The 13027-nt window shown below is 36.5% G+C and overlaps 1 protein-coding gene across 1 annotated transcript in view; it reads left to right on the plus strand.

Moving 5' to 3' along the window:
• Positions 1 to 13027, plus strand: part of DYNC2H1 (dynein cytoplasmic 2 heavy chain 1) — a 187380-nt gene that overhangs the window by 103885 nt on the left and 70468 nt on the right. Inside the window, exons 77-81 of the mRNA XM_052812508.1 lie at positions 2655 to 2780; positions 6094 to 6204; positions 8270 to 8425; positions 10434 to 10509; positions 12568 to 12779. Of these exons, the coding sequence (XP_052668468.1) occupies positions 2655 to 2780; positions 6094 to 6204; positions 8270 to 8425; positions 10434 to 10509; positions 12568 to 12779 (681 nt within the window). The remainder of the gene's footprint in view (positions 1 to 2654; positions 2781 to 6093; positions 6205 to 8269; positions 8426 to 10433; positions 10510 to 12567; positions 12780 to 13027) is intronic.

A 13027-nucleotide genomic window follows, 5' to 3' on the forward strand; every position in this document is an offset into this window, starting at 1 on the left:
CGAGCAGGCACGAGTCATTGCCATTGGTAAATCTATATTGGTTGCTCCTTATCACCTCTGTGTTCTTCGTGTGTTTAGAAATGGCTTCTAAGAGGACTTGCTCCATAACCTTCCCAGGGACTGAGTGGAGGCTGACCAGCCTGTAACTACCTAGACCTTTCTCTTTTTGCCCTTCTTGAAGATAAATGTGACATTTTCCTTTTTCATCAGCAAACACCCCAGATCAACGTAACCTTTTGAAGATGACAGCAAGGAGTGACGTTAGCTGGCCCCACAGCACTCTTGGATGCACTCCATCTCATCCTGTGGACTCTTTTTTTTCTAAGTGTGTTGAGTGATTCCTAAATCTCTCTGTCTCTGCTGAGGGTATTGCTTCTCTCCTGCTTGTAGGTTTGGGAGACCTGGGAGGCCTGAGAACAAGCCTCAGCAGTGAAACCTCCGACTAAAAGGGCATTGAGTACCTTAACCTTTTCCATGTGCCTTGTCACTAAGTGCCCTGCCCCACCGAGCAATGGGCTCGTGGCTTTGCTTGGCTTTACTTGGCTGACAGGAACCTTACAGAACTCAAGAAATGCGAAGTCCTGCCCCTGGGAAAGAAGAAACCCTTGCAACGATACAGGGAATATATCGACTGGCTGGGGAGGACCTCTGCTGAAAAGAACAGGAGGGTTTTTGCAGATGACAAACTGAACATGAGCCAGTGCTGTACCCTGCCAGCAGAGAAGTCTTTGTGATGACTTAGTAACAGCTTTTCAATACCTAAAAGAATGTCACTGAGAAAATGGACCCAGACTGTTTGCAATCAGGCATGGTAGAAGGAGGCAGTGGGCATAAATGGTAACGAGATAGATGACTGGATGTAAGGAGAAACTTTTTCACGATGAGAACAGTCAAATAGATTTCCCAGTTCAGTCTCCATCCTTGGAGGTTGCCAAGAGTCCACTGGACAAAGCCCTCAGCTCCTGGTCTGACCTTTCATAGCTGGCCCTCCTTTGAGCAGGAGATTGGACTAGAGACCTTCCAGGATCCATTCCAACTCAAATTATTCTATGATACAAGTGGTTTCCTAATATTCCTAATACACAGTACTGATATGCTTTATACCTTTCTGTAAAACATTATTTCATTCTGTCATTAGAAATATTCAGGGGAGGGGAGTTGTCATCTAGCTGATCACTGGTTAGCATAGAAATGGAAAACGTCAAGTTTAATGTTGCTTTTGAATAGTCGTTGAACTTATTCCTTTCCTGGAATGTGCACTGATGGAATATATTATTCCCATCAAATTGTAAAGATTTAGATCCTCTTGCCAGTGTATCTAGCTGTGAACATTTCAGAATGCATATTTCTTACTCTGTCACATGTCTTTTTGTGTTTGTCTCTAAATATCCTGTACGTGATGGACTTTTAAAATGTAACACAGCGTGGTATTTGATTAAGGAGCGATGTGTACCGCTCAGATCATCTGAAAGTTGTCCTACTAATGAGAATATTTTGTTGTTATTATTTTTTCCTGCACTTTCTCATGCAATTTCGATAGAACATAGAAGATCAGATTTTTCCTCTCTGTTGAATTATTTCTCATATGGGATAAAGAACAGATCACTAAATTTGTGTGGTGTACTAACATATTGTCTGGTGACTTTCAGTTATCTTCTGTTGGCTATTTTAAATTATTTCAAGATATTATGCTCAGTTTTATTTAGGCAGAGGATATCTCTATCATCATATAAAGCTAAGGCCTCAAGTTTCTTTGATTCAGTACAGTATTAGGATAAAAAGACAGGATGGATTTCCTTTCAAGGGATATCTGATGAAGTCATAATAATCACAATAGTTCTATTTTGCTATAGCAGTAATGCCAAGACAAAGCTTTTTAGATTAGCTAAGACCACTTCCTTTCAAACTTGGTTGGTTCAGGGTTTTTTGTTATGTATAGCTTCCAGTTAGACTCTAAGGGAGAACTAAGGTGAACGTACTCTACAGATAGTCTTAACATCAATTGTTGCAGTAATTGTGCCACAGAACAAGTCCTTTCTTTATTTTCAATTTTCACCAATTTATCTGAAAATTCACTTTTGAATCTTTGTATTTCCATTTGAAAATCCAAATTTATTTTAGCAGCAGTATGGTACTATAACAAATTTAGAAAAGACTGTTTGTTAAGCTATTCATATTTCCCAGTTGGAAAGAGAGCAGCCTTAGTTTTTCACTCATCTTAATATGAAATTGAGTGTTTCTCTTCAAAGGAAGTACTCTTAACTTACAGTCAGAAGAAAATTTATTCTCATTTATCTCTTGGTTTTGTCATATCAGCAGTTCTGCAATAATACAGTTTAGTCACTGATATTTAAATTACTTTTTGAGTTCCCAGGGAATAACATTACTGCCACCAAATGATGTATGTTTTTTCCATAAAAAGACTGGGTAATGTCATTTCTTAAGAAACTGGTTAGATAGGTCGCAAAGAAAAAACTATGTTTTCCTTAATCTTTTCCCTACTTTAGTAGCCTGTCACATTAGAGAAATTTCTGGTTATCTTTAGCACACCTTCTTTTTTACATAGGCACTCTAACTTGGAAACACACGATTTTGTATTTAGCTGTTAAATGAGGTATGATGAATTCCTGATACAACTGTGTCTGTCATTTCAGATTGCAATGGGTCAAGGCCAAGCTGACTTGGCTATTCAAACTTTAAAAGAATGTGCGCGCAATGGAGAATGGCTGTGTTTAAAGAACCTGCATCTTGTTACATCTTGGCTTCCTGTATTAGAAAAGGTGAGGGTAACTAGAGAATAATGTATTTGAAACCAGACAAAATTAGTAAGCAACAGTTCTGAAGCATTTCAGGCATTTCCATGGTGATGTTTAAAATACCAACAATTTAAAAATAAACCTTTGCAGTTTTCTCAATCATAAATAAAGTGAAATGCTTCAGATCTAAGCAGCTCCTTCCTTTGCGTGAGCACTGTAATTTTCATACAGTGTAGAGTATTTCTGCCACAATGAGTGAACAAACGCTCCTGTTGAGACTTCTTGTACTTTATGGGGTATTGCCCATGTTTGCTGAACTCTGAATCTATGCATGCTTAATTTTTTCTTTTTTTTTTTTTTTTTTCCAGTTCTAGGACTTTCTTTTTAGTAGTTCTTTTTTGTTAAGTGTAGCTTGTGTCTGAGTCACTAGGGGTTTTTTCTATTTTGAAATTAAAATGTCTAATGTTTTATAGGAACACGCTTTTACTTATGGCATGTAAAATCATTAACTTGCTAACTGAATCAAAGTGACTTAACACGTATCTCACTCTGAAATCCACAAAATAAACTAACTCAAAAAAAGAAAGGTGAGGAATTCCTATCAACAGTTACTACAGTCTTAATTTTCTAGTTTCTCATGATTGTCTGTAAAGTGTACTCCATGCACATGAGCTTGGAGTTTATCTTCTGTCTAGCAATGACCATGTGGCATGCATGTGCCTTTAATGTTCTTGTAATCCATTTAAAAAAATGGAAAGACAAAGCAAGGTAACACTGATATGTGTCATCTAGTCTGAATATGATGGTGAACAGTAACGGTTTGTAAGCCTCTTACTAATTGTAAAATTTCAAATCTTGTAAATATTAAAATATTCATATGTATCAGAAGTTTCTTATTCTTTCCACAAGAACATAATACTGAATGTGTTAAACTTCTTGCTGAGCTTAATACAGACTGAGTTTTGCTGATGTTTGACTCGGCACATCCCGTTGTCTGTTTTGCATACCATTAGCAAGTGTGAGGCTATGTAATTCATAATGTTTGAACATCCTCTTAAGAGAGATCTGCATATTTATAATTCAGTTCCATCCAAGTACGTAAATTTAGTTCTCACAATCTTCCCATCTGAGAAGATGAAATACGTCTTCTGGTCAATGTGAACTTTATCAGTATGAAGATGATACCTTCACAGTTTACAAGTGACTGCCCTTAGCTGTCTTCTGGCCAAACATGATGTATCAGAGGATGCATGCTGCAGATGATTCTGCTTGAAAGAGCATGTAAATTCCCTTGTTTTCTTTTCTTAAATCTCCTGCTTCCAAGGCTGTGGATCATTTCCATATCTTAGTTTGACTCCCATAACATCCTCATAGACAAGCTGATGAAATACAGACCTGATTATACCACAGTGAGGTAGATTGAAAACTGGCCTAACTGCGTGGCTGAAATGGGTTTTAGTGGCAAAAAAGTCCAGGTGGAGACCAGTATCAGTGGTGTGCTCCAGGCATTGACACTGTGGCCAATGTTGTTTAGCATCTTAATTAATGACATGAATAATGGGACAGAGTGCATCCTCAGCAAATACAGATGATACAAAACTGGGAGTAATGTTGATTGATACAACAGATGGGTGTGCTTTCATTCATAAGGACCTTGGTAGGCTGGAGAAGTAGGCTGACAAGAACCTTGTGAAGTTCAGCAAAGGGAAATGCCAAGTACTTTGCATGGAATGGAGTAACTCCAGGCACCCAGACAGTCCAGGGGCTAACTGGCTGAACAGCAGCTTGGCAGAAAAGACCTGGGAGTCCTGGTAGGTAAGAAGCTGTGTCTATGAGCCAGCAACGTGCCCTTGCGACAAAGAAGGCCACCGGCCTCTTGGGCTGCTTTAGGCAGTGTTGCCAGCAGATCAAGGGAGGTGATCCTTCTCCTCTGGTCAGCCCTGGTGAGACACATCTGGAGTCCTGTGTACAGTGCTGGGCTGCCCACTACAAGAGAGGCATGGGCATACTGGAGCTAGTCCATTAAAGGGCCACAAGGGTGATGAAGGGACTAGAGCATGTGTCATACAAGGAGAGACTGAGAGAACAGGGACTGTTCAGCCTGGGGAAGAGAAGTCTCAGGGGGAATCCTATTATTTAGTGTGTGTTGTCTGATGGGAAGGAGTAAAGGAGATAGAACCAGACTGTTCTCAGTGGTGTCCTGTGACAGGACAAGAGGCTGTGGCCACAAACTGAAATACAGGAAATGCCATTTAAACATAAGACAATTTTTTTTTTTATTGTGAGGCTGGTCAAACACTGGAACAGGTTGCCTAGAGAGGCTGTAGAGTCTCCATCCTTGCAGATATTGAAAACCTGACCAGACACAGTTCTGGGCAACCTGCTGTAGCTGACTCTGGTTTGAGCATGGGGTTGGGCTAGACAGTCTCCAGAGATTCCTTCCAACCTCAACAGTTCTGTGTGCCAGATACAGTTCTAGGTACCAAGATATAGTTGTCATCTTGCCTAAAGAGCAGAACAATTAATGGGTTGACGGAATTTTCTTCTTTACTAAAAACACTGAAAACAAAATGATTATGATTATGTTTTACAGATTATCAAAATGAAGAAAATCTGTTCAGAGGTTTTTGATCTATGTTTTTTTCTGAGACACATACATAAAACTGTTGACATTGTTCTCAAGTCAGTTGTCAAACAACTTTGGTATCTTCCGTGGAAAATATGTCTGTTTCAGATGCACATAAAGCACCAGCAGTATGTTTTCATACATTCAGTAATTACATATTTTTGTGAAGCCTTTATATTTGAAATAGCATTTGACAATATTTATTCTCTTAGAACTCCATTTTCCTATCTTCACTTTTCTATGAATCATGATACGTGAAGTGTGCATACAACAAACACTTGAAGAAAAAGAAATTAATATAGCTGTACAGTTGTTGAAAGTCATTGAGATCTGGTGTTGATATGCAGCCCACATTCCAAGGCTTCATCTTTTGAGACATAGCCTTCTGGTGTTTTTTTTTTTACTTAAAAGAAGGAAAGAACTGCTATGCTGAATTTTTATGCTCTGAATTTAGGATCTGGGGGGAGGTGCAAATATACTGACGCAGCTAGGATGAACTTCGAACTTGAGCACAGCGAGCATATAGAATGTGTGGAGACAACACACCTTGAACTATAGTCTTTTGAATAACGTTACCTGTAATAACAACTAAAGAATTTTTAGACAAGCCTAACTTTCTAATTTAGGATATTATAATTTTGTAAATACTGTTCTGTATATTAAAAAAAACCAACCCAAAACCTACTTCAATATATAACATCTCTTTAATAGGAACTGAATATATTACAACCTCAACCAAACTTTCGCCTTTGGCTTACTGCTGAAGTTCATCCAAAATTTACTGCGATTTTGCTTCAATCAAGTCTGAAAATAACTTATGAAGTAAGATCTGTTTGGAAAGCTTTTATTACATGTTTACGATGAATGAACTTGGATGTATAGTAAACTATATGTTTAGATAGAATAAAGTTTGGATAACACGGACTATTTACATAAATGGTTTTGCCTTATATTTCAATTAGATGTAATACAAAAAATGCAATGAATTTACTTTGAAAGATTTTTGATGATCATTTTTAATGTATATGAGGAAATTTGCAGCAGCTGTGCTTTAAAGGGAGAGTTTGTAAAATTTCTTTCCAGATGTTTTTCTCCAATTGAAAGTCTGAACTGAAAATAAATTTACCTGGGGGAAGTATTTGTTCTGTTTTGTGGTCCAGATTCTTTTATGCATTTAATCAGTGTTTCTTAAAAGCAAAAACCTATACAGGTGCTGGAACATGGATGAAGAACAAGGAGTTCCTCCTTCTTGATGAATGTCCTCATCTGAAGAACACAGAATCACACTTTCTCTTCTTTATTTTAATTTTTGGCCCCATAGCTTTATATTCTCTGGACCCTTTCAACAAAAATGTCTCTCATACAGCAGAACATACAGTTAAAGGCCTTTACTAAAAATTGAGAGCTTTGCTTTCAAGGCCAGGTTGGATGGGGCTTTGAGCAACCTCGTCTAGTGGAAGATGTTCCTGCCCATGGCAGGGGGCTTGGAACTAGATGATGTTTAAGGTCCCTTCCAACCCAAACCTTTCTATGATTCTATGATTTTATGAAAATAGCTGAACCTAAGGAATAACTGGGACCATGCTCTTCCAACTTGTTGGAAAGTGCTCTAATCATTAACGCACTTACGCATTAATGTCCGTTATGGAAGTCATGGATAGGGGTGCTACTGACTCTTCCATTGGTTATGGAGTGTGAATATTTTGCCTACAGCTAAACCAAGAAGGTCTGACCTTTTAGAGTCCAATGTCGCTGACTTTCAAGAAGCCAAAATTTTTATACTTTTATATTGACTGCAGGTATTTTTAAACTTCTGGGGTACCTTCTTGCTTATATGGAGGCCTTCAATGGTACAGAAATTATAGGACCGTGTAGGATTGTCACATTTCTTTTCATCTAGCTTCTTGAAGTTGCTGATCCCACTATCTTTGGAATAATTGGAACTTCACACTGATGCAATGTTCTAAATCCTTTTGTTACCTTTTCATTTGTAGTAAATATTCTGTTACCATGAAAGGGCAATGATAGCCAGTGACGTGGCTAACAATATTTGATTATTATATGGTTGTGGTATGTCCCTTAACTGTTGCCACTCGAGATGTAGATATTTAAAAAAAGAATCATCAGTTGACTACAGTATTTTGCAATTATTTGCCACAAGTGTGTATATGCAACATATGCAACTATGGTAATCTTATGGAAACATTAATAAACATTATTTGTCAAAAAGAAGAAAGAACATTATAAACACGGAAATGTATTTCAATTCTCTCTAAAATTTATGTTTGCCTTCATACTTGTAAATAATTTGAAAATGGCTGAGTGTCAGTTGTTTTTACTTTTAAGTACTGTAATCTTTGTTATTATATACACTTTAACTGCAGTTATTTCTACTGGTTGTGAACATTACCTACCTTTAAATCAGAGAACTGGCATTTTATCATCCATAAATACTGTATCTATATGCTAGCTAACAGAGTGCAGTGATGGCATAAGGCGAGTTGGCTCTGATCACAGAAATGGTAATTGATAGCTGAGCTTGTAAAATCAGAAGAAAGGTTCTTGTTCTTGAAAAAATTGAATTTATTTTTATGCTTACATATTTTGATAGAGTACTATTCTTTCACTAAGTTCTTTTAGTGTAGTTCAGTCCTATCAGTTGGTCTTGGTTACAGTTTCCTTCAGTATGTTTAAGTTATTTTCAGTGTAAGATCATTCTTTTGTTAGGCCACTTATTGCAAGCAGATTTTTTTTCCTGTTAAATTTTGTTTTATTAAGTCCTGTTTGTCATTTCATTAAGTTATAAATTATAAGTTAGAATTTAGGAAAAGAGTACATAGAAGTATCAGGTTTTCTGTCTAGAACAGTGTTTTTCCTTCCAATGCAGGCACCTCCAGGCCTCAAAAAGAATCTCTTGCGTACCTATGAATCTTGGACACCAGAGCAAATTAATAAAAAGGGAAATTTGTCTCGAGCACATTCTCTCTTTTGTTTAGCATGGTTTCATGCTGTATGCCAAGAAAGAAGAAATTACATTCCTCAGGTAATCGGGTTTTTTGCTACCTTTTTAAAAATTTACCCCATTTATTAGCTTTTATACTTGGACGTATTTTTCATCAGGTATATGTTGGGTCACGTTCAGGGGTGAGAAAAACTTGGATACTTCTGGTGCCCGTCTTCAGTATTGTCTCTGAATTCATTGCAAAATAGGATCTTGGCAGCCTAAATTCCTGTCCCTCTGAAAATTGCTCCTGCCTGCATGGGGTTATTTTGTGATTCGTGTACTAACTGATACTGAGGCAGGAGTGAGATCCCATGGAAAAGACTCTGTGACTCCTGTTTGCTTGGGACAGGAAAAAATATTTTGGAAACATACATGATTAAATGGAAGATGTGAGAAAAGAGACACTTTGGTGGGAAGGAGGAGACAACATTGTCTACTCTTTCTGCACACAAACCCTGTTCAAGGAGAAGAAAGAACAAGGGAATTTACGTGGTTCTTGTGAGGATTATAATGGTTTTCAGAGACTGTGATGTGTTTTTTCCTTAGATAAATTTCTGTTTAAAGCAAACATTTCTTTCCGGCTGCAGATGTTTAAATTAAACAGGAAAAAAAAACCCCAACCAACACACTGTTCTATGTCTTGTTTCTTTTATTTAGCTTAGGGGTGAAATTAACCTGTCATCTGAAAGATTTGATCTGGCAGAGCCTGGAATGTTTGAGCATTTTTTTGCTAGTTTTGACTTTGTGATTTATAAGGTTGTTTGTCTCACACAGTAACAGGCTTTGAATATGGTGTTCAAGAAGTAGAATAGGTGAAAATATTTGAAGTACTGATCTGACACATGAACTCTCATTTGGCTTTGTTCAAATTCATGTTCATTTACCACCAGCTTTCCAAGTGACACAAGACAGGATTACTGCTTTCTCCTTAATTCCACTGTAACTGTGTTTGTCTCATGTGCAGACTTAGTGATAGTTTTATATTTTGCTTAAGATTACCAGTTTCTAACATTGCTGGACTGCAGTTAATCCCTGCTAGAAGCTCTTGTATTTTATAATGAATTTCAGATTGGTTTGGGTCCATGTACAGATCTGTCAAAAAAACCCATGAACACTGTTGAGAGACTGCAACATCTTTCCAGTTTATGACCTTCAGGGTGGCTGGCTGATAGTTCACGTGTGATCTGTGGAGCAGCTGCAGTCTTCACCTGAGATTATATCTATCTCATGGATATGTGCATGTTATCTGACGCATTTGCACATTTCTCAGCATGAGTAATATGCACCTGTTCCTATGATACGATCCATATGCAAAGGTACAGCCATAAGAAGATAGAGCAGGAGGAGATACCTTTGGGATCTGGATTTCCCAAGTTCTGTATCATATATCAATATTTATTTATAGTTATCCATTTACATTGAAAGTTTTTTGTGAGAATTACATAGACATTACACATTAATGCTATATAAAGAAAAATGCCACCAAGAACAGAAAGGAATTACAAACTGAGAATGATTAAAATATGGTGGTGGTCAGCATTTTGCTGTAATAGTAGCAGTACTTGCTTTTCTCATTATAATTTTTTCAGTTAGTACAGAAATAACATGAATTAAGGAGTAAGACGATGAAAGTATAATGTAGACTGTTTGAAGAATCAGACCTATTTAGGAAAATCCAAAGGAAACTGAAATACAAAAAAGCCCTCAGAAATAAAATCATAATTCAGTGCATGATCTAGTCACAGACGTCAGGAAGTTTTAGTTGAAGTAAATACTGTTAGGAAGTAAAATAATCTTAAGTTTACATTCCTCATACTCGATGGATTCTAGTTTGTATAAGTATGTAAAATTCAGTGCACTGGTAGAGCTGATGTTTTTTATACTACCTCCACCTAATGTTTCCAAAAAGGCACTTTAGAGGACATAGGTTGTCTCTTTTTTCATTCAGTATTAAGTATTATACAGTATTCAGTAACCACATAATATTTTTATTTTACTTTATGATCATCATTGTGTGACTAATTCTTTGGATTTCTCTTAATGGTAGGGTTGGACCAAGTTTTATGAATTTTCTTTATCTGATCTCCGTGCTGGTTTTGACATTATTGATAGACTCTTTGAGGGTAAGTCACTTCTTAAGGAAAGATTTCTCACCTCTGTAGCATAAACCTTCTGATGTGTCTCATTTAAAATTTTTAGCATATTAAAAACTTTCACAGTAATTTTTATAAATTGGTTACTTTTCATGATTGGTTTTTTTTGGAGTTTGGAGTGGGGCCATTCTGTTTAAAGACTGCTTTGAAGGTGTTTAACTTTTGCATTTGAATCTTCATTGGAACATTTTCACAAATATAAACACATGACTCGGTAGTTAGGTAACTACTTACGTATGGGAAGTAGTCTGACCCTGAATCAGCTGTGCTTAGGCATATTAGGCTTTTCTGGATGTAGATCCAGACTCTGAGGATATGTCTGTATTGGTATAAGGGCCAGACACAGGCTCAAAACTATTCCACGATCAGGTTTATTTTTTCCCATATTTGGCTTATGCGTTCTCGCAGGCAGTGATGAGGCATGGTTTGTCAGATAGCAGAGCTTGGAGACTCTTTCAGCAGGCAGCAGGTAGAAGGTTACTTTATTTTAGGACAAAAAAGAGTTTAGCTGTATGGATGGATGCAAGCCACCTTGTGCCATCCGACATTGAGTTCAAATGGGACCTGTCCCATTTCACCATTAGTAGAAATGTTCCATGAAGAGTTTTATCTTTCTGCAACACTCGGGTAAGAGTGGAGATGCTGCAAAGCTCATCACCAGTAAGCAAAGCTAGAAACACAGGGTGAATCATAATTCTATTTTGGGGAGGTTGGGTAAACCAATAATTTCTTTGTGCCAAGAACCATTCTGCTCAGCTTCTTGATTCCAGAGGAATAAATAGGAAATACAGGAGTGCCTGGAAGATGAAGTCTTCTGCCTCTGTTCCTTCCCAGTGTGAACTCCCCCATATATTGAATAAATGAATTGAATATGAATAGAATATGAATGAATTCTTCATATTGAAACTCACTGTTAGATAGAGCCCACTTCATTGTTCTGTTAAGTAGCATAGTAATTTCTTAATATTAGGTAATATGAAAAAGGTAATTTTTTTTAAGTCTTTGCATTATATATAATTTCAAAGTAAAGTTAGAAACTGATATTTAGAGATAATGATGATCATTGACTTAAATGAGATTTATGGATGATTAGTACTTCTGGAATTGGACCTTAGTTACACAGACTTGAAACATACAGTGATGTAAAGAGGTTGAATCATTAACTATCAATGATAATCATTAATCTACAAAGGAATGATTGAAATATTTGGAAAGAACAGTTACTACCAATAAACCCCCCCTTAAAGTAAGTGCTGCTTCCTTTTTTCAAGGGACTTTAAGATGTACCTTTCTGATCAAGGTTTTACCTGCACATGAAAGCTATAGGGTATAAGTAGATCATCGTCCCATGTAGTTATTTTGGACAACTGTGGTAGAAGGGAGGGAAACTGAGTTAATTTGAACCTGTGGGATATAGCTGAGTCAGGGTAATCTAACTGCAACATCAATCTGACCAGGAAACTAATAGCAACATGCTTAGTTTTATGTGCTATGTTGTGCTATTTATAATGATTTACAAAGTACCTACCTGCACCTCTTTGTGTTTGAAAGATGACATTTCCTGTAATGTTATCTATTTCAAGCATGATCTGGTTTTGGTTCAATCAGTTTATTTTATAAGATCAGATGATACTGTGATACAAAATAGTGTATAAAATTTTGAACAATGGAAATTCTTTTTATTTATGACAAAGGAGCACATAATTAAAATTTTAATAGCATAATTTCTGAAATGCATATAACCAATTGGTTTATCTACAATAAAAAGCACTTCAAGACTTAAGTAATATTTCTAATAACTCATTTTGAAACACAGTAAGTGTTTGTTTTATCAATGACAAATATTTACAAACTCATTGAAGTTTCTGCAACTTCTATTACTTGGTAATATAGAAGAAAAACAATCAGAAATTAATTATTTGATATGTTTGTATTTTTTTATTTCACTGAAGAACTGTAATAACAAGAAGAAATGCTTACAATGCAATGCTATCCATTCATACAAAACTAGTATTAATTAATTTATAGGTTCCAAAGATTTTCAGTGGGAATTTGTGCATGGCTTGTTTGAAAATGCAATTTACGGAGGCCGTGTAGATAATTACTTCGATATGAGAGTTCTTCGGTCCTACTTGGAGCAGCTTTTCAATTCACGAGTCATTGGCAGTTTAAATGCTAGAGGCAGGAAGATGACTAGCTTCCCACATTTGATGTCTTTACCGAATTCCTGCAGTATTTTGGTAGGTATACATCTTCTGTCACCTAATATAGAAACTAAAATAAGTTATTTTCCAAGAATTATTCTCAGAAATAATTCCACAAAGAAAGCCAAAGTTACAGTCCAAAGGATACCTGCATTTATTTAAGACTTCTTTTGTGTGGAGCACTAATTCTTAAGTTGTCAGAACTATTCTGCTAGTGTGTTTGGTCAGTCTCCTTTTTTATGATATCTGATTGGACTATGGTGCAGAGCAGCATAGCTATGAAT

This window comes from Harpia harpyja, chromosome 17 (genome assembly GCF_026419915.1).
Source record: "Harpia harpyja isolate bHarHar1 chromosome 17, bHarHar1 primary haplotype, whole genome shotgun sequence".
In the NCBI taxonomy this organism is placed as follows: domain Eukaryota; kingdom Metazoa; phylum Chordata; class Aves; order Accipitriformes; family Accipitridae; genus Harpia; species Harpia harpyja.